We start from the raw sequence: 27,925 nt of genomic DNA on the forward strand, positions 1-27,925 counted from the left end.
TTTTGATATATATATATATATATAATACCGTCCCTTTATCACAGGATATACCCTCCCAAGGTCGCCTGCCTGGGTGCAGTGATGTCTTAGATATCTCCAATATAAATAACTGCACTCTCAGGTCTTTCGTGAATGTGAGAACAACAAAAGTCTCTTTTTTATTGAAACGTTTTCAAGGAACTTGTCCCCGTCATCAGCATAACAAACGTGTCAAATACAACTTATATTTATACTAACATATAAATTACATCAATGAAAAATACCTGTGTACCTCTAGTGCCCCAGAATAAACCGCCAAACACTCGTGAATGGAGCGCACCGTGCGTTCCAGTGATTTACAACCGGAAGTATCTCATGTCACATGACTTCCGGTCTGTAATATTTTACATTCTCCGTGTATATTAACTTTGATTCTCAGATCATAATCTTTTTTAGGTGTGAAATGTGTGTAATAAAGTTTTTATCCCTGTGACTTTCTTCAAGTGTTGTGATTAGCCTAATGTTCAATTATTTTATCTCTCATCGAAAGCTTTTGTTTTAGGCTTATTACATATATGCAGCCACTTTATCTCTGCATTAACTCATCAATCTGTGATTTACATAGTATGTATTGTAACTATTTGTGGGTAGTGATTCTGTGTATATTAATGTGGTCTCTTGTACAAACGCATATACCGGCTATATTATGACCAGTTGTTTATCTGGGTTGTCTTGGTAACCCTGTAACGCCTTATATAAGCAGTCTATGGTCTTACATTCCCTGCTCTATATTATTTATTAAGGCATACAATTTACTGTCTATTATACCGGTTATCTATTGTTGACCCCTATCGTGACAGTTTACGACACTATATCTTGCATACATTGTTATTCTCCCCACTATTTACATATTTGTTTCTTTTTATTTATTTTTTTATTGAAGGGTATCATTAAATCACAAATGATACGAGTAATACGTAACAACACTATTACTATCCCCCAGCTGGAAAGAGGAGGGGATCGTAATAAAGCCCTACTCAGAAGATAGGCAGAATGGATGTACAGATTAGGAACAATACATCCAGGGGGGCTCAACTCGGCACCAGACTTCAAGGCACTGTTATAGGTAGGAGATACAAACTAGGGTACGCCATTAAGGTATTGTGCACCACATCATGGAGGGATAGGGACACAGGCCCCAAGGGGGGTAGTGCCCCAGTCATACTCCAATGATCTGAGTAAGGGGAGACACAAGAGTGAATTCCACTACTCTTTGGATAAGACACATATCAGGCATGTTACCAACATATATCCCCTCCCAAAACCTACATAGACAGTAGCCAATATGAATAGAAAGAAGTTACAAACATGGACACTATCCAAACATAGGATGGAAGGAATAAAGTAAAATTCAACCAGAGGAATACAAGAATGGAATTCAAAGCAATAAAGATCTGATACACAGGAGTCTAGAAGAAAAGCTAATCCTTAGAAGTGCAAATTCTAGCGAACCCTCACATGAGCTAATTTTGAAAAATATACAAGGATCATAAAAACTATTAAACATACGGAAAAAGGTGACAATTAACCAATATCAAGATGGTATCTCTATATATATAAAGTACAGATAGCAAAATTTGATTCTATAATTATATGCAGATAGCATATATGTAAATACTTAATATTATGATTAAAGTTATTTTATTATTTTTATCTCTGGACATATATGATCAATAGTCAGAACAGGTTGATCATGATTGACTTGCGATTACTATTTGACATGGAGTAAGAAACAAATATGTAAATAGTGGGGAGAATAACAATGTATGCAAGATATAGTGTGGTAAACTGTCACGATAGGGGTCAACAATAGATAACCGGTATAATAGACAGTAAATTGTATGCCTTAATAAATAATATAGAGCAGGGAATGTAAGACCATAGACTGCTTATATAAGGCGTTACAGGGTTACCAAGACAACCCAGATAAACAACTGGTCATAATATAGCCGGTATATGCGTTTGTACAAGAGACCACATTAATATACACAGAATCACTACCCACAAATAGTTACAATACATACTATGTAAATCACAGATTGATGAGTTAATGCAGAGATAAAGTGGCTGCATATATGTAATAAGCCTAAAACAAAAGCTTTCGATGAGAGATAAAATAATTGAACATTAGGCTAATCACAACACTTGAAGAAAGTCACAGGGATAAAAAAACTTTATTACACACATTTCACACCTAAAAAAGATTATGATCTGAGAATCAAAGTTAATATACACGGAGAATGTAAAATATTACAGACTGGAAGTCATGTGACATGAGATACTTCCGGTTGTAATCACTGGAACGCACAGTGCACTCCATTCACGAGTGTTTGGCGGTTTATTCTGGGGCACTAGAGGTACACAGGTATTTTTCATTGATGTAATTTATATGTTAGTATAAATATAAGTTGTATTTGACACGTTTGTTATGCTGATGACGGGGACAAGTTCCTTGAAAACGTTTCAATAAAAAAGAGACTTTTGTTGTTCTCACATTCACGAAAGACCTGAGAGTGCAGTTATTTATATTGGAGATATATGTATAGTAAATGTTTTAAATTTAAGTCAGGTCCTGGGAGCTGAGTGTGTTAAGCCTGTTGTTAGCATAGCTGGGGCTCTGAAATGTACAAAATTGGGTTAGTACGCTCTCCAGCGCTCAAAGGGTTGTATAAAGCTACAGGTGACATTTTCACCTGTAGGTTCTGAACTTTTACATTTGTTTTAAAAAAAAGAAATGCAAATGTCTAACTAAAATTCATTATTCATTTAGATTTAAACATTATAAAACAACCAATAGATTTTGCTTATTATAGTATACAAATGCTAAAGTTATTCTTGAGAATTTGTATTTTTTTTCGTTTATATGGTACTTGGGGGGAGATTTAATAAGCAGTGGATGCTGCTTTCTCTGCTGGAAACATAAGTTAAGAATCAGTGGTCGTAAGATACGATACTTATCAGAATGATTGTCATTCCCTGCTAGTGGCCGATTTGCCACAAATGTGCAGGGGGTGGCATTGCACAAGCATTTCACAAGAAACGATTGTGCAATGTTAAATGCCAACGACAATGCCAGGCAGATATGATTTGCTACAACAAATAATAAATTGACCCCTGTATGTTAAAATAGTAAATAAAGAGTTTCTTAGTAAACGTAAGAATGAAATATGTTAAACAGTCCACTTTGTAATATCATTATGACATTTTGCACAGATTATACCAGTAAAGAAAATGGTGCAGAATTCACTGAAAGAATAGTAATATACAGGGAGTGCAGAATTTTTAGGCAAGTTGTATTTTTGAGGATTAATTTTTTTATTGAACAACAACCATGTTCTCAATGAACCCAAAAAACTCATTAATATCAAAGCTGAATAGTTTTGGAAGTAGTTTTTAGTTTGTTTTTAGTTATAGCTATTTTAGGGGGATATCTGTGTGTGCAGGTGACTATTACTGTGCATAATTATTAGGCAACTTAACAAAAAACAAATATATACCCATTTCAATTATTTATTTTTACCAGTGAAACCAATATAACATCTCAACATTCACAAATATACATTTCTGACATTCAAAAACAAAACAAAAACAAATCAGTGACCAATATAGCCACCTTTCTTTGCAAGGACACTCAAAAGCCTGCCATCCATGGATTCTGTCAGTGTTTTGATCTGTTCACCATCAACATTGCGTGCAGCAGCAACCACAGCCTCCCAGACACTGTTCAGAGAGGTGTACTGTTTTCCCTCCTTGTAAATCTCACATTTGATGTTGGACCACAGGTTCTCAATGGGGTTCAGATCAGGTGAACAAGGAGGCCATGTCATTAGATTTTCTTCTTTTATACCCTTTCTTGCCAGCCACGCTGTGGAGTACTTGGACGCATGTGATGGAGCATTGTCCTGCATGAAAATCATGTTTTTCTTGAAGGATGCAGACTTCTTCCTGTACCACTGCTTGAAGAAGGTGTCTTCCAGAAACTGGCAGTAGGACTGGGAGTTGAGCTTGACTCCATCCTCAACCCGAAAAGGCCCCACAAGCTCATATTTGATGATACCAGCCCAAACCAGTACTCCACCTCCACCTTGCTGGCGTCTGAGTCGGACTGGAGCTCTCTGCCCTTTACCAATCCAGCCACGGGCCCATCCATCTTGCCCATCAAGACTCACTCTCATTTCATCAGTCCATAAAACCTTAGAAAAATCAGTCTTGAGATATTTCTTGGCCCAGTCTTGACGTTTCAGCTTGTGTGTCTTGTTCAGTGGTGGTCGTCTTTCAGCCTTTCTTACCTTGGCAATGTCTCTGAGTATTGCACACCTTGTGCTTATGGGCACTCCAGTGATGTTGCAGCTCTGAAATATGGCCAAACTGGTGGCAAGTGGCATCTTGGCAGCTGCACGCTTGACTTTTCTCAGTTCATGGGCAGTTATTTTGCGCCTTGGTTTTTCCACACGCTTCTTGCGACCCTGTTGACTATTTTGAATGAAAGGCTTGATTGTTCGATGATCACGCTTCAGAAGCTTTGCAATTTTAAGAGTGCTGTATCCCTCTGCAAGATATCTCACTATTTTTGACTTTTCTGAGCCTGTCAAGTCCTTCTTTTGACCCATTTTGCCAAAGAAAGGAAGTTGCCTAATAATTATGCACACCTGATATAGGGTGTTGATGTCATTAGACCACATCCCTTCTCATTACAGAGATGCACATCACCTAATATGCTTAATTGGTAGTAAGCTTTCGAGCCTATACAGCTTGGAGTAAGACAACATGCATAAAGAGGATGATGTGGTCAAAATACTCATTTGCCTAATAATTCTGCACACAGTGTATTGCCACTGACCTATTTGGATACAAAATGGCACTTCAAGATGTAAAAAAGATTGGGTAGTTTAATTATCAACATAACGGTAGTTGTTACTATTTATAATTTTTATTTTATTATTATTATCATTTGACTTGGCGCCCCTTAATTTCATTGTACTTGGTGCATGAATAATAAATTAATTCAGTAATTCACTAATTCAGTAAAAATAATGCATACATAAAATAGACTATCAAAACACATTAATACAGGAAGATGTAGGCCTCTCACAGAAGAGCTTACAATAAAACGTATGTGGAAAAAGAAGGTGTGGGCAATTTGTCATTTAAGATTTAGTTGCTACAGTGAAATAAGGCAGTCCAAGATTTATTTTCTTAATTATGTTGAAATGGAAATTTCATACAAGAGATGGTTGGCCTTACTAAAGATGCATGTTTTCGAAGATAAAAGACTGTTGGAGTCTATAAAGCAGGGTAGAGAGTATAGGGTAATTGTGGTATAAACAAAGAGTTTAGATACATGTTTTTTTTTTTCCATCTTCTACTATTTCTTCTATTTCGTATTCTAAGTATATCTTTGTGGACAAAACATTTGGGGTTATATGAAGTAAGGACTTCAAAGTTAAGTTCTACCTTTGGCAGATTGCATAGTATGTGTCTCACATACCAGATTTTTGTTGCATTGCTTGCTCCACGTGCTATGTTTCTGATACCATGCTTCAGTCATTAATACCTGCTATTTCTTGCCACCTGCTCCTCTATCACTTTATATTGCCAGTAGACATGCTAAAATCACATGGGACCATTTCCTATGCTATTACATGGAATAATGATTAATTGTTAAATTATTTCTAGCATTTTGTTGATCTTAGTGATAGTGTCTAACTGGTTTGTTACAGTGCATGTTTCTGACTTCTTACCTGTCTTGAATTTTTTGATTATTTTCTTATTAATCTTTGGTTCCTAATTTTTCTACTGGTCTTTTTATTATCTTCCCATTAACTTTCCAATAACTCAAAGTTTTTGCCATTAATCATTTTGAACATTCCAGAGGTAACACAAATATTATCAGTAATATTAAATTTAAACTTTGCATATGGACTTTAATATGTTATATTGAATATTACTATTTGTATAATGTAGTTTTATTACTAATTCTCATACATTATTTAAATAAGCCAGGGACATCAAATAAGCCAGGGACAGGCACTATTCTGCTTATACATACTGATGTTAGTTTCAGTTTCCAACAGACTTCTAAATATGTTTATTTATTTTTGTTAACAAAACTTACTATTACTTTAAAAAAAAAAAATATATATATATATATATATATATATATATATATATATATATACTATATACCCATAGTTTATCCACACATTGAAAGGAAAATGGTAAAAACAACAAAGTAAAAAACATTATAGCTTTATTTTGTCTGCTTTAGTGTTTTTGGTAAACAAACTGTTCACTCCAAATGCCAAGGATACACATATTTAGTATATAAAATATGTAGCCTTTTCTAATCTCTTAATGTATGGGTATTAAAATATGATAAATGTTTAATATATTTAGAATTGTAATGCAAAACATTACTGGAATATGTTGGATTACAATAAAGGAATTAAAGTTATGTAAAATAAATGTGTTTCTAATGGTATGTTTACAGCAGCTTAGACTGTTTACTGATTATTGTTTCCATGAATTTCAAGATATAAATACGGTTTGGCATGAATTAATTCTGTAGGTAATGTCCGTTTGAAACCCAATTTATGTTGTGTATTTGCATAGAATGATTTATTGTTTCTTACAAATCACAGAAAATAAAAGGAAATGGTATATAGTCTATAAATGTGCAACTTACTATACTGTATGAGACGGTTAATTAAATTATCCAACTGTGGTATTTATAAGGAAATTGCCTTATCCTTTGCCATAAAAAAAGAAAAAGGGATATTCATATATATTACAATAATTTAATAGACTATATTACAGAGATTAATCTAAAAACTTGCATATGTTTAAATTGATTCACTGATGTTTCTTAAGTCGCTATGTTAGATGTAAGTTCAGTTTTAGAAATTAATATTAAATTATTAAACTGAATCATACAAGTATGATAAATATGGCAGGGAAAACCACTTGTATAACTGAGGCAAAAATATAATTTCTACTTTGCATAAAATTTAATATTTTGCTTATTTGTAGTAAAAATGTATATGGACATAGTTGTATACTATGTATCTCTGTCTATTAAAAAACTTGTCATTATAAAACATTGTATTTTATGTGAGGACAGGCATAATACTTAGACAGACATTCTCATTGTAAGTGGGATAACAGTATTACACTGGGGAATTGTTGTTAAATACCCAGAAGGGCTTCATAGTTTTCATGAAGAATTAGGACAAATAAATACTTGGAGATGTTGAAGTTGGAACGAAGTTCCCTTGGGGAACAAAAGGAAGATGATGGTCTAGGTTCCGATTCATTATCCTGGGTGAGGAAGTTATTACTAGCAATTTTTAATTTTCTCACCAGAGATATGTTTAAACCAAACAACATTTTGCTATCCATGTCATCAGATGGAGCTAAAAAAGAGATGTGGATAAGTCAAGAGTAAATCTATCCAAAATGTGGAAACTGCTAAATTGACTGCTTGACTAATTCCAGCGAGTTATTTTTAGCTTTGACCAAAAAGTCATAACTTATTATTAATGTTTATTAAAAAAGCACCAACATTTTACACAGTGCTATGCAGATGTACATTACATTCATTAAGGTACAGACAATACTAACATCAGAATGGAAGGTTATACAAGGGTATATCACATACATTGGACACATTTATTTAACAAACAATGCAAAACGTTCCTTAAATAGTTACAATAACGTTTTCCACAAAAGGTAAGGCCAATCCTGCCATTAGGCACTTTTATACAATATAAGCTACAGTTTGAAAGGCTCAAACTTACATTCTAAAGAAGAAATTATGTATGACACAGAAGGAGAGGGGAGAGAAATCAGAGATATTTTATTTGTAGTGGGGTGATATGAGAATATATAAAAGCTGTAGCAGAAAGAGATAACAGAACAGTTTTGTGTGAGAAAATAGTGGTGCTTCATGATATGAGTTAGTTGAAGTGATAATTGCATCTCATCAATTAAAGGAGTGGGAGGGGTTATATAAATGAGTAAACAATAAGATGGGGGTGGAGTGCATGAAAATTGCTGGGGATGTCAGTCTGTAGGTTATTGTGAGATGAGATTGAATATTTGTCAGAAAATGCTAATTTTATAGTGAGGAGGGGTTAGAGAAGACAGGAAGTCTGGGTAACTGATAAAACAGAGACAGAGAGAAGATTTTAAAATGAGCCAACAAATGTGGAAAATATTTTTACACATTGCTTACTTGAAGAGAAAGACAGAAATGTTTCCTTGCAGGAATTTTGAAAGATTTTTTGTGTGCTTGGAGTTTGCTAGGGATGTCTGTGTGTAGGCCTTGCATGCATTTTTAAAGGTTTTCTGTGTGTTTGTAGTTTGCTGGGGATGTCTGTAGGTCTTGCAGGAAGTTGAGGGTTGTTAGATAAAAAAACACACAACTTCAATAAAGTAATGATTTAGGGTAGACTGAAACATTGAATATAATACTCTTTAATATTTAAAGGGGCAGTCAACACAAAAATTACTATTACTTTTTTAGATTAGTTAATGAACAATCTTTACAGCTAACTGTAGCCCAATTTTAATCTATATAAACTTTGCCAGTAAATACACGTACTAGTTCTCATCTGGCCATTTTGAAATGGCCGCCTGACCCCTCCTTCTCTGACATCTCCTAAAGCTTCCACTACAGAATCCTGTCGATCCTGCGTGTTCCTATTTCTCCCGCATGCGCAATGCGCCGTTTTCGTCAAGAGGATAATGATGTATTTGTGACCAGTTGCTGTTAAAACCTAAGTTCCTGCTTTGCTCTTCACAAGTGTAGAGCTTTGTGCCTTCTCACAGACCCCCCTCTGATTTCTGCCTCCCACCTCTGGGCACTGTATCCTTCCTAAGTGGCATTTGTTGCAGCAAATTGCTATAGCTGGTATCAGCTCTCACAGCACTACAGTGATGAAAAGTAGCGCCTGTGATTTCCCGGCATCCTAATATGTACTTAATAAATCTGTACATTCTTGCTATCTCGACATCACAGAAATATGGAACACCAGAGTTATGTTGTCCATTCTTTAAAGATCACAACATATTAACAAAGAGAACTGCTCTCTAAAAATCGTAACGCTGCTGAGAACAATACAAAAGGGAGTGTTTAGTCCATAGCAACTAAGATTTGGGTGAGAGAGATTTACTGTATGTGGCACAACAGACACTGTAATGGAAATTCTAATGGTTGTTTAAACAAATTGCCAACTTCTGTGCTGAACACCCCAAACACCTCTAATCTAAAACTTTACTGATACGCTACTTTTTATCACCATAGTGCTGTGAGAGATGATACCAGCTATAGCAATTTGCTGCAATAAATGCCACTTAGGAAGGGTACAGCGCACAGAGGTGGAAGGCAGAGATCAGAGGGGTGTCTGTGAGAAGGCACAAAGCTCTGCACTTGTGAAGAGCAAAGCAGGAACTTAGGTTTCAACAGCAGCTGGACTGCTGGTCACAAATACGTCATTATCCTCTTGACGAAAATGGTGCATTGCGCATGTGGGAGACATAGGAATACGCAGGATCGACAGGATCCTGTAGTGGAAGCTTTAGGAGATGTCAGAGAAGGAGGGGTCAGGCGGCCATTTCAAAATGGCCAGATGAGAACTAGTACGTGTATTTACTGGCAAAGTTTATATAGATTAAAATTGGGCTACAGTTAGCTGTAAAGATTGTTCATTAACTAATCTATAAAAGTAATATAATTTTTTGGGTTGACTGCCCCTTTAAATATTAAAGAGTATTATATTCAATGTTTCAGTCTACCCTAAATCATTACTTTATTGACGTTGTGTGTTTTTTTATCTAACAACCCTCAACTTCCTGCAAGACCTAGGATCCTGTAGTGGAAGCCAGATGAGAAGTAGTAAGTGTATTTACTGGCAAAGTTTATTTAGATGAAAATTGGGCTACAGTTGGCTGTACAATTTGTTCATTAACTAATCTAAGTAAGTAATAGTAATTTTTGGGTTGACTGTCCCTTTAAGTTTGTTTGAAAAATGGCATACACATATTACTTATAATTATTAATAGTTCAAATGTAGATATAAGCTATATTATTTATAATTTAATACTGCTAAGAATTATTTTCAGTATTGTTTATAGAGAAATAAAGGTAAAATTAGGATTGCTGAGTTAATTTATTATGGACCTAACCCCAGTACTAATGTTTTTTTTTTTTTTCAACTTTGAAAAAGATCTTTTAGCTCTACAAAATTGCATTAAGTGGAGGCTTCATTAACCCAATGGTAAATAACCTTATAATGTATAATGGCCTAATCACACCGGAGATAAAAGAAAATTGTAAAAAATAATTTTAAAACTTTATTATTAACATTATAATATAATTGATCTTTTACTTTAGTTTAAACCAATTTTTTTTTTTTTAAATAAATTTAGGCAAACATTTTTTATTATGATTTTTATATTATGATTACATTTATTATGGAGGTGTCCTGTGTGTCTCAATCATTTTATGGGAAAAAATGTCTAAAATAAAAACTATTTATCAAGTTGGAATCGAAACGTTCCACTTTTATTGTAAGATTTTAAAAGTAATAAGCCCTCAATTTTTAGTCCAAAATTCTTTTTTATAAATCACATAATTATTATTTCAGAAGAAAAAATTATCTGGCACCAAATATTTTATTTTCTGCCACTGTTCTCTGTAAGCTCAAATAATAACAAAACATTGGCAAGTGTATGCTCAGTGATGGACATAATCTATTTTACAATGCACAAACAAAAGAAGTTGACTTTTAAAATTCCTGTGAGATTCACAATATAAAGGTAAAAAAAGCAATGGATTACAGAGATAAAGAAAATTATCATTAATTACATTCAAATAAAAAAATAATAATTGATGAAGCCAAAATGAAATGCACAGTGGCTAGGAAATAGGATGGCATGCATGGAAAAAAAATAATTATGTCTAGAGAGCAAAAACCTAATTGATCATTATAGTAGCATTGTTCGAATTGATCATATATGTTCATTGTTTTTAAGCAACATGACAAAGGAGGGGAAGAATAATGGTAAATCGTAAAAAAAGAATATCTTAAACAAATATATATATAAAAAATTTATAATAAAGGAAAAGTACCCTACATAATTTTCTTCCTTTTTTATTACATAGACAAGATTTCTGGACTCATTGGTGGAGCAGGGGGTTAATAAAAAAATGGCGCTATAGAAGCATTTAAAATATGTTTGTGTTTCTTCAATGACAGCAAAAGTCCTTTTGGAAAATCATGCATAGGTAAATTGTTTCCCTACCATGAAAGAAGATATTGAGTTTTGATTGATTGCTATCTGGATTTATGGTTTTTTTTTTTCTTTTTGTTATTTTTGTGTGAGGAAGAATACAGCCAAATGTCAGGGCAACCTAGAAATTGTTTCAGAATTCTCATGAGCATAATAAATTAAGGGAATTTTCCAAGAAAAAATGACTAGCCTTTTCCTATTTATTCATTGGTTTATCTAGGAGTTTCTCAAGAAGCAACAAACAATGACTGCTTGATTATCCATTTATCTTACACAGGGGTAATCAGTCAAAGGTGATACTGAATTTATACGAAACCTGAAAGATAAGTTAACCATCCAATGGCATTTGGTAGGGAGTAAAGTCATTATGTTTTACTTGCTAAGGTATTTAATACATGTATTGACCTTTGTCTGTATCCAGGATATCACCATTTAACTGTCTCAGCTAAATTAGTTAATTAATTATACCTATTTGTGGGCTGTTACATGTAATATTCATATTTTGAAGAGCGTAGAGAAACCGATGTTGTGAGTTTTCATGGTTCTGTTTCTTTATTCCATGGCAGTGGGTAGTGTTTCATGCATATGGACACATTTATATATATGGCAGTTTAAGTTGGCATCCCATGATTTTAGGATAAGTTGGGTGGTTCTACTCAGGGTCTCAGTTTTCTAGGGATTTCTTTTGACAAGATGGAAATGGAATGTAATTTATCAGATTATCAGGAATTAGGATCAGGAATAAGAATTTAAAAAAAATTAAGGCTGAGCTGATGGTTTAAGAGCTTACTTTTCTGGATGTTGTTGTATTCCAGGGTGTCTTAGATGTCAATATTATGTTATGTTATGATATCTTATTTTCCTATGTGGGTGGTGATGCTAGATGATAAAATTTTTCCTTGTCTTCTTGGTTTCCTTTTTTTTTTTGTTTAAGTTGTGAATTATCATGTTTTAATAAACTGCTACTTTTGTTTTTTTTTTATTCAAATGTTTAGGAGTGTAAAACAGAATTAAGCATTTTTGGTTAGAATGGTAGAATAGGTATGTATCTACATGCTTCTTTGCACATTATACTCTGAATTGTTTTTGATTTGTAGTGTCAATTTTAAGAACATGCTTTTATGAACAGCTTTTAAAGATTTTGGTGTTTGTTGGTAAAATAAAAACATTTGATAGTATATGCAGCTAGAGAATGTTAAACAATTGGGCAAAGTCTTACCAGTTTTTTTCTATGACTTACATATTTATTTGTTCATGGTATCTTCTCTATGTTTTCTATTGATATATATACTAGGGATTAGGTTGTGTTAGTTTACTTGGATAGCTATTTTCTAATACATCAAAGATGATTGAGATGACGGTCCGGACCTGGAGCTTTATTAAGAGCTAAGGCCTTTATAGCTTTATTAATCTCCTACTCTAATATAGGTCTATTTAATTCTTCTAAATCTTCAGGAGGTATTTGGGGTAGATTACATATTTCCCAAAATTTTGCCTTATTATGGTCATTTATTTTATCAGCAGAAAAGATTTTTCCTAAAACAATTAGTAAATGCTTCAAGCATACAAAAAGAATGCTAGACCAGATCCCATTGTCACGAGAAACTCTTATAAAAAGACAATACTAGTTCACATTTAACAGCTAGTGAACTGAGAAATATTGAGTTCCTTAGTGACAATGGGACCGACCCAAGGCCCACAGTTACCTCAATACCTCCTGACAATAGGGTTGGCACACAGGTTTTTCAGGATGTCATCAGGGCCACTGAAGGAGGAGGAGAAAGATGAAGAGGGACAAGAGGCAGAAGGGGATGAAGCAGAAGGAGAGGCAGATGGAACAAATATACCCTATAAAAATCATAAACTTATCCTCAACAGTGTTGACTGGTTCAGAGATAGAGGTGCTGAGTTTGGGTTATGTCCCTAGTAAAAAGTTTAATCTTTTTGACACCATTGTTGATGTTAATAAACTGATCAGGGATTTAACCCTTAAGAAATTATTTTGGGATAAATGTACTACTAACCCACAAACCTCTCTCTCTGACCCAGCTGTACATACAGGGACACAGCAGATTTTTGATGTTGTCAATTTTCAGGAACTTTGTTACACACTTTGTCTTTAGGACTTAGGTTTAGAATCAAATGATGAATTACAGGTTCTCAAGGCATCACATGGTGGGTATAGGCCAAGATCAGTGTTTTACCCCACTCGTGAAAGAGGTCCATTCCTTGAAGCATTTCATAAAAGAGTTGAACAAGATCTGATCAAACTTTATAATAACCCAAAGAGAACATATCCTAACCTAACTCTAGAACAGAGAGAAGCTGTTGACAAATTTATATCTAGAGAGGACATAGTTATTAAGGATTCAGACAAGGGAGGAAGCATAGTTGTTGTTGATAAAGCCTACTACAGAGCTGAGGCACATAGGCAGCTATCTGATAATATGCTTTGGTTCTCTTTTTGAGCATCTATCTAGCTGGGTTGAATCCCTCCTTCAGCCCATCATTCTCCAGATCCTGTCCAATCTTAGGGATACAAAACATCTTCTGAACTGCCTCACACAGATAGTGTGGGACAAGGACTGTTCTTAGTTGACAATTGATGTAGTTGGTCTGTATTCAGCCATACCTCACAGTCTGGGGCTTGAGGCATTCAGATGTTTGCTTTATCAGTTGAGTAACTATGACAAATTACTTAAGGAGTTTGTGGTAGAAGCACTTGACTTTCTATTGCAACACAACTATTTTAAGTTTGAGGGTGAATACTTTCTCCAGAGGCGTGGGATGGCCATGGGTGCCAAATTCGCACCTTCTTATGCGAATATCTATATGGCTTGGTGGGAGCGGTCTCACGTCTATGGAGAGGGTAACCCTTACAAAGAATGTATCAAAACATACAAAAGATACATAGATGATCTTCTGATCATTTGGACAGGGACTGAGGAGGAGAAATCTGATTTTGTTTCATTGATCAATTACAATAATTTGGGATTACAATTCATTTCACAATCTGATTTATCCCAGACTATATATCTAGACATGACTATAACAGGAAATATTGAAACAGGCCTGGTCATGACGACTTTATATCGTAAACCTATCTCATCAAATACGATTCTGCATGCAAATAGCAACCATCCAAGACATACTGGTTTTGGAGTTGGCAATTTATACGAATCAAACGTAACTGCACCAGTGAATCTGATTTTGAGAAGAACAGTGAAATATTAAAAACACAGCTTTTAGAAAGAGGCTACTCCAAAAACTTGAGGTCAAGTGTATGAATAGAACCCATATGTTACAAAGTAACACTAATGCATTGAAATGTAAATCTTTTGACAAATCCAAACAACTTTTTGTCACTACTTATAGCCCCCAATTTAGAGAAATTTGTGGGAAATACTGATGGCAGAGGATAGTCTAAAAGATTTTGTCCAATTTGGATGTAAATACGTGGCAAAGAGGGGATGTACCTTAGGTAACATTTTCTCACCAAGTATGCTCAGGAAACAAAAGAGTGACAGCAGTTGGTTACATGTGAAAGGACATTACAAATGTCATTTCAACAAATGTATTGCCCGTGGTTGTACTAGAGTGACTCGTAATTTCCAATCTATGGTCACACAGAAAGTGTACATGTTAACAAACTGTACAAATTGCCATACCTTTAATGTAATCTATCTGGTAGATTGTACACTTTGTAGGAAGCAGTATGTGGGATGTTCCTCCAGAGAGACACAAACTCGCATTTGTGAGCACTTAAACAATATTGACAATGGAGTCGAATGCTCTGATTAGCAAGGCATTTTATCCATATTCATGGAAAAAATGTAAAAATCTTCCAATGGCAGATTATTGAACAGGTCAAAGCCCCTGAAAGAGGGGGGGATATTAACAACAGGCTCCTATACCAAGAAGCCTATTGGATATTCTTACTTAAGACACGGAGACCAGAGGGTTTTAGCATTGAGGGGGATATTATTAATTTCTGGCAACGTAAATGAAGTGATTTTCAAACCTGAGTTTAAAACATGATGAGATTGTGCCCTGTAATACTAGATTCATGTAACTCAATCTTTCACAGAAGTTGTTTTTATCTCTCATTCCATACACACTCATTGTTTTCACTATAGGCTCTACCAAGCCTTAACAAATTTGTGAATACCGGTGATGACTGGCCCCTATAAACTAAGAGATTTTCATTTGCTCAATCCAAACATACTCTATTTAATTTAGGCTTTATTAAGCTTTAATCATTCAATAAATTCATAAACACCAGTAATGATTGTATACTAAGGCAGTTTGCCATATAGATTAGTTATCTCAAATCTAGCGTTACCATTGAGAAATATATTAATTTCAATCTATAATAGGCTTAAAATAGTCCTTTTTTCACTTCTCAATAGTCGATGTAGGAGCTACTGCTCCAAGAAAATATGTGGGGCGTTTTCACATTGTTACGTATTAAGTAAAGTTAATGTGAGCTGGTTATGAATATATGATAGGATTACTTTATTAAAATGGTTTGCATGGAAATCTCAAACTGATCGTGTTTACTAATATGTAGGGCATCTGTTTGAATAATGAATATAGTCAAGTTTCAACAAGTTGGTCACCGTCATTTGTTAAGGTGATTTTGCCTTAAATGGTTTGAAAGGTAAACATTTATTATGTTCATTAATATGCCTAAGATTCTCTTTAAATTTCTTAAAATGCATTACAAGTGCAAAATTTTATTTGAATAGATCAGGCATTACAACTGATTGATGTTCTTAGGGCATAATGTTAAATAGTATTGTAGTCATTTGCAACTCATATTTATCCTCTGACCATTGTTGTGCATTTGCAAATGTTCACATTACTTTTCCCTTGTATAACTTGTCACCTGATATTTTACGGTAGTCTGCTGTTAAACATTCTGCATTGTCTATGTCAAAATTAACTAATTTGTTCAAAATATCTTAATTGCTTACAGCTGGGAGCATATGTTGCGCCTGACATAGGGTTATTTAAAGCCCTGTGTCAGTGTGCTCCAATGTGTCTATGAGTAAGGCTTCACTAATCCGAAACGTGCAACACAACCCAGCAATTGTTCTTATGCACTCGTTTTTTGTTTTAAGACTAAGTCTGTTTTAATGATTTCAAATAAAGCTTGAAGTTTGCTTTCAAAACTGTGCCTCAAGACTCACCCAGTCTTTTTGTATGCTTGAATCGTTGGATAACTTACTGGGTTTAAATTTTGGCACATTGGCGATCTCAACAGTGCTTTGGGGCTATGGAGACGTAGAGGGAATCCAATTGGATTAAAAGGCTCATTGCGTCACAAACCGGAAGTTGAAGAGCAAGTAGCGTAGAGCAATAGCAACTCGATCGCTCTGGAGTGACTCTCCAGCTGAAAGACACAGAGGAACAAGCTACAAACAAGGGGACCGAGATCTGGCGAACAGGCACGGGTAAGCAGGTTTCCAGCTCTAAGTCTTGGGAGTTATTGATAAGTTGCGCTCCCATCAGGTTATGACATTAATGGCTAGTGCCATACTACAAACCTTGTTGTGTGAATGACTATACTCATTAAGAATCCCTGATATATGTTTGTATATTCCAGCTCATACTACATACAAGGGTTTGTTTGATGCTCATACTGATACGATCCACTAATCATATTGTGATTCCCTCCCCATAAGCCACTCGCCTAGAGCCGCACTGGGAAGATTTCTTTTAAATTAGTAAATGCTGCCTTAATATCGGGGGTCTATTTATATATGTGGGGGCAGACATGATCCGCTATAGCGAACCATGTCCGCCGCACATCGATAAATGCCGACAGCATACACTGTCTGCATTTATCATTGCACCAGCAGTTCTTGTAAACAGCGGGTGCAATACCGCCCCCTGCAGATTTGCAGCCAATCGACACACATGTATGATCGGGCGGATTGCTATGAGCCACCTCAGAGGCGGTGTATGAGTTTAGGAGCAGCGGTCTTAAGACCGCTGCTTCTTAACTCCTGTTTCCGGCGAGCCTGAAGGCTCACACGGAATCAAGTGGAACAGGGAATATGTGGCCCTTGTTAATTAGACCCCCAGGACTTTAAGTAATTCTTGCCTCTCTTGTCTGAATAGCTTCTATAATAGAAACCCTTGCCTCTTTGACCCTATTTGCCAATAATTTACCTCTTTTACCCTCAAATCTATATAGTTTGGAACTCGATTTTATAGAATCCATTGTGGATTTTTGGTGTAGAAAAGCCTCCCTCTCCTTCTTTGATTGTAGATTATTTTCACAAATAATTGGTTAGATAATTGAATGTTGTGGACACTATTTTTCTTCTTTAGTTAACATAAATATGCTTTAATCTCTCCTCATAATACCGCCTTTGAAGGTTCCAAAAAAATCCACTATTTTCTACTGAATTTGTATTATAGGGTTTATATTCCTTCCATTTTTGCTGCAGCCAATTCTTAAATTTGATATTAAAATAGAGATATTTAGGAAAAAAAGAAAGAAGAACAATTATATGTTCAACTATTTACCAGTAAACTTAACCTGCTTGGCTAATGATCCAAAATTGTAATGGGCAAAATATCTATCTCCAGGCCTTGGCCTAATCATTTTTAATTCGCAAAAAATGACATCTATTTTAGAGAATGTTTTATGATATTTAGATTCACAAGTGAATCCATCAGCATCTGGATATTTAATTCTCCAGATATCCTTTAGGTTTGGCATATTTCTAAAAAAAAATAACACTAGCATTTCTTGTTTTGGGAATTTTACCTATGTTTTCCCATTTGAAATCAATCTTAGAAATTAGATTAAAATCTTTTTTGAACTTCAATCCTATTGGCTGATTGCATCAGCCAATTGGATTTTTTCTACCTTAATTCTGATTGGCTGATAGAATTCTATCAGCCAATCGGAATTGAAGGGACACCATCTTGGATGACATCACTTAAAGGTACCGTCATTTAGTAAGAAGACTCCGGATGAAGAGCATGCTCCGCGTCAGATGTCTTGAAGATGGACCTGCTCCGCTCTGGATGGATGAAGATAGAAGATGCCGTCTGGATGAAGACTTCTGCCCGTCTGGAGGACCTCTTCTTCCTAGCTTGGATGAAGACTTCTGCCCGTCTGGAGGACCACTTCACCTGACTTTGTTGAGGACTTCGGCCCGGTTGGGTGAAGACTTCTCAAGGTAGGGTGATCTTTAAGGGGTTAGTGTTAGGTTTTATTAAGGGGGGATTGGGTGGGTTTTAGAGTAGGGTTGGGTGTGTGGGTGGTGGTTTTTTATGGTGGGGAGGCTATTGTACTTTACACTCTGGGTTCATTGGGGGTGTAAGGTTAGGGGTGTTTACACTCTGGGTTCATGTTAGGGTGTAAGGTGTAGACATAATTCTTATTTCCCCATAGGATTCAATGGGGCTGCTTTAGGAGCTGAACGCTGCTTTTTTGCAGGTGTTAAGTTTTTTTTCAGCCGGCTCTCCCCCATTGATTCCTATGGGGAAATTGTGCATGAGCACGTTTAGCTAGCTCACCGCTACCGTAAGCAACACTGGTATTACAGTGAGATGTGGAGCTAAGTTTTGCTCTCCGCTCACTTTTCTGTGGCTAACACCAGGTTTTTAAAAACCCGTAATACCAGCGTTGTCTGTAGGTGAGCGGTGAGCAGAAACTGCTCGTTAGCACTGCACAGCTTTACCGACAAAACTTGTAATCTACCCAACAGTTTTTTTCTAACACCCCACAACCGCCGACTTTAAATAATACAAATTTAGTACTCCATTTATAATCTAGCCCATAATATGTTTCCTGTATAAATATGTAGGCAGAATGCCATCATTGCCTGATTTCGGCCAGTAACATTCTGGAAGTATGGGAGGTGGTGTGTGCAGAAATTTCACAAGAATATAGTCATCCAAATCGTACTAACCTTATATATCTCTAGAAAGATAGATAGATAGATAGATAGATAGATAGATAGATAGATAGATAGATAGATAGATAGATATAGAAAGATAGATATAGAGATTTATAGAGTATAGATAAATAGATAGATAGATAGATAGATAGATAGATAGATAGATAGATATATAGATAGATAGAAAAAAGATAAAATGGGGCAATCCCTGCAAGTGGTGAGATGTTTTTTTTTTAAATGAATGGAGCTCACTGTAAAGGGAAACTTTGCTGTGTAGGGTGAAGCTAGCAGTGAGCATGTACACATTAAAAATTAAATCCTGCAGCCAATATAAATTACATTGCGCTGCATATTGCATCTTACTATAGCTTCTATTTTCACATGCCTATGTTTTTCTATTAGGGTATTAAGTATTTTGAGTATTTTGTCACAATCTCGTCACCTTTTCATTTGCGAGAAAAGACAGTGAACGCCCATATTCAGCCCATTTTACAAAAACAACAACAATAATGCTTTGTATTTTGTACTAATAGGCATAATTAAGTGATTTTGCTTAATCAGTGTAATTTAATTACAAATTAATCTGTGCATATTTCATATGATTTATTCCTGTACAATTTACATACAAATTTTACATTTTTGATCAAATACAATTTTTGGTGAAAAATTTTGGTATAAATTTTGATGCACCTTAAAAATGCAATTGTTTCCCCTGTAATTTTTTTTTTTGTGAATGGTTAAATTATTAATTTTGTATGATTTTGATATGACAAATTTAAGTGTGCAATTTTATAATGTATGTATCTCTTTCCCAAATGAAAATGCAGTATACGCTCTTTTGTGAGAGAGCTTGTTTTCAGGGTAAAAAGGGGCTTTATATAATTCTATCAGAGAAATAGAAGGACTGGCGAGCATTCTTAAAGGGCCATAATATCACCTGAACATCTCTATGTAAAAAAAGAAAGATATTTTACCTCAAAAGTTTCTCAGTAACCACATCCCATTGTAAAGGACTTCTAAGCAGCAAAATAGTATGTCTGTCCCGGGACAGCGGAAGGAGCGAGCTTACATGCACTCTCATTTCCCTATTTATGAGATCACAGTAAAAGAGTTCATGACCTCAGCACTGTTGATGCTGATAGGCTGCTGTTCATTTCTTCTTATTTTTTTTTACCTGCAGCTGGGCTGCAGCTGAGTATAACTTTTTACACAAAACTTACTCTGCTGAGCTGAGGAAATTGTGAGGTAAAATATCTTCCTTTTTTACATAGAGATGCTCAGGTGATATTTTCCTGTCAGCTTTTAACAGTTATACTGCATCAGTTTCAAGTGATTTAGCATATGAGTATTATGTCCCTTTAAATAATCTCACCAGACCAGAGACCTTTAGATAATTGGCCATATAGATAAAGATAAAAAGAAAGGAAGAAAGATGATAGATAGATAAACAGATAGACAAATATATAAACATATATATAAATAGGTAGATAGATAGGTAGATAGATAAATAATGTCAACCCTTTAGATTTGATTAAGACATGCACAAATATTAAAAGGGTATTTAAACTGTGCTTCTTACTTTTCTAAGAGCCATTCTAGTGATCAAATTACATGCTCTAACCAATTATAACATTTGATATTATTACTAAATTGACCCTTTAAAGGACCACTAAGTACAGTAGAATTGCATATTTAACAAGTGCCTAATGAAAAGACAACACAATAGTACTTACTATGAAGCAGTAGATTTTTCTTTCTGGCAAATTAATTTTTCACCATTTCCCGGCCCCTGTATCATGTGACAGCCATCAGCCAATCACAGACTAGTATACTTATACCCTGTGAACTTGTGCACATGCTCAGTAGGACCTGATGTCTAAAAATGTGTGCATATAAAAAGAATGTGCAAAATTTGATAATAGAAGTAAATTGAAGTCTCTGAAAACTGTATGCTCTATCTAAATTATGAAAGTTTAACTTTGTCTTTAGTTTCCCTTTAAATCTATGTCTACTAGATTATACTAGTGTTTGAAAAAATATCTTAGACTCTATAAAATTGAAAATATTAACATTTAAAATACAATGACATGATAAACACTGTGGGCTAGATTACTAGTGGAGTGCTATTTTAGCGTGCGCCCATAAAGGGTCAAATTTGCTAATTTAGACACACATTAAATAACTAGCCATTACAAGTGGCTGGTTAATGCTCCTGTGAGCTTGCGGTTTCACTTTGCACTTAGCGCAATTAACCAGAGGTCAGACCTATAGTTAATGAAAAAATGTGCCCCAACTGCCCCTCAAATAAAGAAGAGAGTTCTGTATAATTAAAAATAAAGATGAGCTTTTTTTAAAATAAAAAAAACTGCACAAAGCAGTTATAAGGGGTTAAAGTGAGGGGATGAGGGGTGTTTGAAAAAAACGGCACTGAAAGTGCCTTTACATTGCTGTGAATGGGGACTGTGTTATCACTGTAAATATATATGTATATGCATACTGCATATATATATATATATATATATATATATATATATATATATATATATACTGTATTTGCCTGCTGCGCTAGGTGGTTTGCCGTGTCTCAAGGGATGAGAACGAGGCTCCCATTGGAGCCTATGGAAACATCCTCTTGTGAGCACAATGCTTCCAGGATATTTATGTGCGCTTTTATTATTGATTGTAGCACAAATATCTCACTTTCGAAAAGTGCAGTATTGAGCTCTACTCGTAATCTAGGCCAGTGTAAGTACAAAGTGAAAACAAACGCATTTGCCTTAGACCAGGGGTGCTCAACCTTGTCCCCCACATGTTTTGGGACTACAATTCCCATGATACTCAGCCATCCTAAAGAGTTCCTAAAACAAATAAATTTCCTTTCAATTTGTACTAATGCTGTTCATCACATTATTGATGTGATTTACAAAGCATCTATCCTTATAGTTCTAATTACAATTTACAAAGAGATGGGGATTCTTCCCCAGTTCAGAAAATTGAATTCTAAAATAGCATAAGTGCAAACATAAATGTTCTGCTTGTTTCACAAGCTATTTTTTTTAAAAAAAGAGAGATAGAAAATTACCAAAATGTCTTTCTTGAAATGCTCCATATAGAAAAATAGCCAATGTCATTCTCAAAAGCACCCAAGTGGCAGAGCAAATTATACTTTTCCATAAGTGCAAGTAAGTGGTGTTGAATGCTGGTCTTTCCAAACACCTATTAGACTGTAACATATCATTCTTTACCTATCCATTTGTTGCTTTACTCTTAATAAAAAGTTGTTATAATTCATTCTTGCAATCTTGAAAAAGCTATTATTCACTCTGCATGGTACCTTTTACATCGGCATAGAAAGAGTGTCAGTTAGCCTGAAACTTTTAGATTAATACCAGAATAACCAGGGAAATCCATTTTATAGTGCTAAGGCATTTTTGATGATTTGTCGTACATATCTCTGTCTGTGTGGGTACATGTGCTGTGTTCACAACTGGAATCATCTTTAAGCAGAAAGCAAAAGGGGTTGCTTTGGCAACCAGACAAATGGAAAAAAGAATTAACATATGAGATGCATTAAAATATTTGATCTTGACTCAATGCATTCATCAGAGTGTATGATTTCAGTTTAGCATACAAAAGGTTTTAACAACATACTGTATCTTCTAAATTAAAATAATGTACATTCTTTTTCTATCCAACAGATACATTTACTGTTATTTAGTTTAGTCTGTGTTACGTATCTTTGATTATTCTGAGAGCATCTAATATCAATTGGCCCGTATGCATCATTACACACTCTGATGAGCTTACGCTGCTTTGTACATGGAGCCCTATATATGTAAATCTATGTATCATCTATCTGTCTAAACCAAAAATAAGACCATTACTGAAGAAACAAACTTCACTGTGAGTGAGTTAAAAAAATTCAAAGGAAACCATTCACTTCATTACATTACATATAATTTGTTGTTTATTTTGTACAGGAACTAATGTTTATTGTGCTTTATTGTGAAGTATTTTTTTTCAAAGCATGCTGGGATTCCTATAAAATATATTTTATAAAATATATATATTTTTTACTATTTTCTAATTACACACAGCCTTTAAACAGTGCCTGCAATCTTTAACAACCATTCCCTAGTGTATGTGTGTTTGCTTTTGTTCGTGTGTCTGCATGTGTGTGTACACGTGTGAGTTGTTGTAATACATAATGCAATATATATATATATATATATATATATATATATAGATATATAGATATATAGATATATATATATAGTATCCACAAAGAGAACCAAAGTAAGCGCTTCATAGCCCAAAGTTGATAGATAAAAAAAATATGTTTATTAGGACATTTTAAAAGCAAAAAGTGTCCAAAAAGGACAAATAGTAATCCAGGTTAGAGTTGCAGGCACATAGAACAGACATGTTTCGTGCTCAGGTAGCACTTGATCACTTTTGGCGTGTGGAACAAACACGCTGAACCAACAGCTGCCATAGCTTGTGATTAAGGGATTCAAATATCCCGCCCTCCCCTCTCATAGAGCCTTTTACCTACTGTGAACAGAGTATTATTTGTGCGCTCTGCTGTGCAGGTTATCGTTGGACTATTATATATATATATATATATATATATATATATATATATATATATATATATATATATACGTATATATATATATATTTAAAAGTACATACTCATCCCAAAATTGTTGGATTACTACCACTAAGGTCCCCATTTATCATTCCATGGTAGACAGGGGTGTACTTATTTGCCCCTGTCCACCTGTCTTTGCCTCTGATGGTCAGCAATCCGCTGCCCGAATTTAACATTGCACATAAGCGCTCCTCTGTGCTCGCATGCAACCCCACCACAGCCAGGAGCTGTAAATTCCCCCCATTCAGACAAGACCAGGGAGATTAAAATTCTCCACCTAAAAGATGGAGAACAGGGTAGGGAAGCAGTGGTCTGTTGACACAAGCACAAATGAACCTGCAGGCAAAGGGGGGAGAAGGGTTTGATAAATTGAGCCCCAAATAACTATTAACCCTAGGGGTAAGAGAAGAGAAACAATGGGTAGCGTGACTGCATTCCTGATTGGCTCACTAGCTATGTTCTGCTACAGAGTTGCAATAATTGTGGTTCCTAAACACAACTTTACCTATCTGATTAATAGACACGTGCAGTGAAGAAAATATTATTTCGGATGAAATTTGTTTCCCCGAATATTCCTTGGCTGTACTAAAGCTACATTTTCATTAAACATTTACATTTGTGTTTGTTAAAACAAATTTAAAGATTTAAATGAATGAATACTGACAATTGTTTGTAGTATTTTTTTTTTCATTTCTTTCTTTTTGTTGGTGCATTAATTCAGATTTTTTTTGTTAAAATGAAATGAAAATCAAATTTTCATGACAAATGTGCATTCATCCAAAAATAAATGCACATCTCTAGTGATTAATCTCATTGTGGGAGTTAAACACAGTTATCTAGGATCAGTAATGCAAACATTACATACTTTAATTAATTAATTTCATCCTCCCTTTAATAATTTTAAAAGATAAAAATCAAAACAAATATTTTGTTATTTAAATTCAGTAAGGTGACACTTTAAATACAACTACACTGATTAATAATAATAATAATAATAATAATTCTTAAAAAAAGAAAAAGCAGTTCTATTAATAACTAAAACACAGCTATTTAAAAAAAAAAAAAACATTACCCAGAAAAGTTACAAAAGTTTTCATACAGTTAATGAGTTCAATTTCTTGACTCAGCACATATCAATTAAAAGCTAACAAATCTGCATAATGTTATAAGACCTCCAGCTTCTAGGAATGATTCCAAAAAAGAGATGAAATCATTTACTAAAAGCTTTCTACAGAAACCTGTTGTGAGTGCTTCTGAAAAATATCAAATACAGATTAAAGGCAAAAGTATAGCATACAATAATTCTGCATGAATTAAAAATAAAAAATAAATAAAAATGTCCACTTACCTGATTGAAATGTAAAGGTGCTTTCATTGGCAATATTTTATATTTTTTAAAACATATTTGTTAAGGTTCAAGAAAAAAAAAAGATTATTCATGTAAAAAAAGGCTCTGAACTAATCATAACAGCAACAAGTAGCAATGTTCTATCTAGGTGGTTTTACCAAAAACTAGGACCATGCTACTAAAAGCATAAATGGACCATGCTACTAAAAGCATAAAGTTCAATGTGAGTTAAACTTACTTCAATACATGTGGCACAGATTACAAGTGGAGCTCAAAACTATTAGCAATAATGAGTGCTAACACCACTTAAGTTAAATCAATAGTACTCTTATTCTTTCTCTCATATTACAAGTTGAAGGTAAAATGGTAGCACTCGAGCCAAAGCCTTTGGAACACAAATGTCTGGAGGTTGAATAGATTGGCCTCATAGGTTTCGATGGGGTACACTACAAAACTATGTTTTGAAAAAATTAAAAAGTTGAATTATCTTTGTTCTTCATGCAAAAGAAAAGTTTTTTTTTATTTAAATATATATTGTGCACTTCAAAAATGATAAACAAGTCTATTCACCAGAAGGCGCTCACTGCATTTGTCATTAACATCTGGTAATCTGATACTATATGTTTGTGGTCTGAAGACAAGGATAAAACTCCAAAACATAACCAGAATAACTCATCTACTGTCTGGAGAAGTCTAGTCAGAAGTGGTCTTCATGGAAGACTTGCGGCCAGAAAGCCATACCTCCAATGTGGAAACAAAGCCAAGTGACTAAACTATACACAAAACCACAGGAACTGGGAATGCAGAAAAATAGCTGCAGGTGCTCTGGACTAGTGAGTTAAAATATGAAATATTTGGCTGTAGCAGAAGGCTGTTTGTTTACCGAAGGGCTGAAGAGCAGTATAACAATGAATTTGTGCAGGCATCAGTGAAGCATGGTGGAGGTTCCTTGCATTTCTTCAAATTAAGTTTTCAATTTGGTTAGAATTAATGGTCCCCTCAATGCTGAGAAGTACAGGCATGCAACACCATCAATGAGGCATCTGATTGGCCCCAAATTCTTCTGCAGCATAACAATGACCTCAAACATACAGCCAAAGTCATTAAGAATTTAAGAAGAACAAGGAGTCAACATAATTGAATCTGTCTGGGATTACATGAAGAGAAGCAACTGAGGCTGCCTAAATTCACACAACTGTTAGCTCCCCAAGATGTTTAGAACAACCTACTTTCCTAGTTCTTTAAAAAAAAAAATTGTGTGCAAGTGTCCCTAGAAAAAAATATGCTGTTTTGAACGCAAAGGGTTGTCAGACCAAATATTGATTTGGTGTATATTTCTCTTCTGTACACTCACTTTGCATTTGCTAAAAATTTAACTATTAACATTTCTGTACTTTAAAGCATTACACAGTGCATGTACACACACTATATATATGTGTGTGTTTATATATATATATATATATATATATATATATATAATTTATTTATATTTACATACATACATATATATGGATTGTATTTAAATTTTAAATCATAAGCTTACCTGCATGGAAATCTATCCCAACTGCAAATGATGTTCCAGAGATAGGCATCAGTGCATCCATTTTATCATTTGGATCAAGTGGAATTCCTCTGACTCCCTCTTGAATGGAATACATTAGAAATGATTCAATACCTTTAAGAAGTAAGTAATGCTTGTCAGTGATATGGAGTAGACTCTGTGTATAATCTGACATAATATTTTTTTAAAGTAAACTATTTCTGTTTAGTTAAACTTTTCAGCAATAGTACTCAAAACATGTATTTTGCAAACTAGCACATTGTTTGCAGCAGGTAATATATTTTACAACATATAACAAAAACAACACCAAATCACAAACTGTTTGGGAAAAATATGTATCTGTATTTAATTTTATTGATAATTTCCTGCATTTTATTAGTCAGAATTAAAGTCATAATATAATACAGGAAAGAGAGTAGGAGCATAGGAAATAGAGACAAAACATTGTATAGCACCTACAAGAAATATAATTATTATATTGAAAATACTGATATAAGACCTGCAAGCTAAAGTAGCATATTGTCAATTCATCAAATCTTCACATTATTAAACACTTTATAGAATTTTGTAATTCCTTGTAACAAGTTTAAAATAGTTTGCATGTGAAGCATTTTAGAACTGCCAGTCCTCAAAAAAGTTTTCGAGCTGATGATTTGAACTTATAAAATGTGCCAACTTTAATCATCTTACTGTCAATGTCTAAATTTAATACAATATATTTTATCTACTAACCTCTTCATAGTATATACAATTGGCTTGGAAACATTAGATTAGAATTGTTAATGCGGAATATTACATATAAAGCTGTATACCTTGGCAGGACATGCGGTTTTTTCTTAGGTTATAGCCAACAGTGCACATACATGTCCTAGTGGATTCTGATGTTGGTAAACATAGCTGTGAACATCCACCATTATTTAGTTGGCATGGATTTGTACCTATATAGTAGATGGAAAAGGCACACAAGTAACTTGGAAGTTAGAAACAGCAATACATTATATTCGCTAATGAAAGAAGTACAATTTATTGACCATATTATTGACCATAATAACATCACAAAAGCAAGCTTAGTAACAGGTAAAAGAATATAACTTGAAATAACAACTTTT

At 34.5% G+C, this 27,925-nt stretch overlaps 1 protein-coding gene across 1 annotated transcript in view; it reads right to left on the reverse strand.

The window, feature by feature from the left end:
• Positions 1 to 27,925, reverse strand: part of LRP1B (LDL receptor related protein 1B) — a 2,715,774-nt gene that overhangs the window by 790,550 nt on the left and 1,897,299 nt on the right. Inside the window, exons 35-36 of the mRNA XM_053698264.1 lie at positions 27,629 to 27,754; positions 26,799 to 26,930 (exon numbers count right to left, since the gene is read on the reverse strand). Of these exons, the coding sequence (XP_053554239.1) occupies positions 26,799 to 26,930; positions 27,629 to 27,754 (258 nt within the window). The remainder of the gene's footprint in view (positions 1 to 26,798; positions 26,931 to 27,628; positions 27,755 to 27,925) is intronic.

Source organism: Bombina bombina, chromosome 1 (genome assembly GCF_027579735.1).
Source record: "Bombina bombina isolate aBomBom1 chromosome 1, aBomBom1.pri, whole genome shotgun sequence".
In the NCBI taxonomy this organism is placed as follows: Eukaryota; Metazoa; Chordata; class Amphibia; order Anura; family Bombinatoridae; genus Bombina; species Bombina bombina.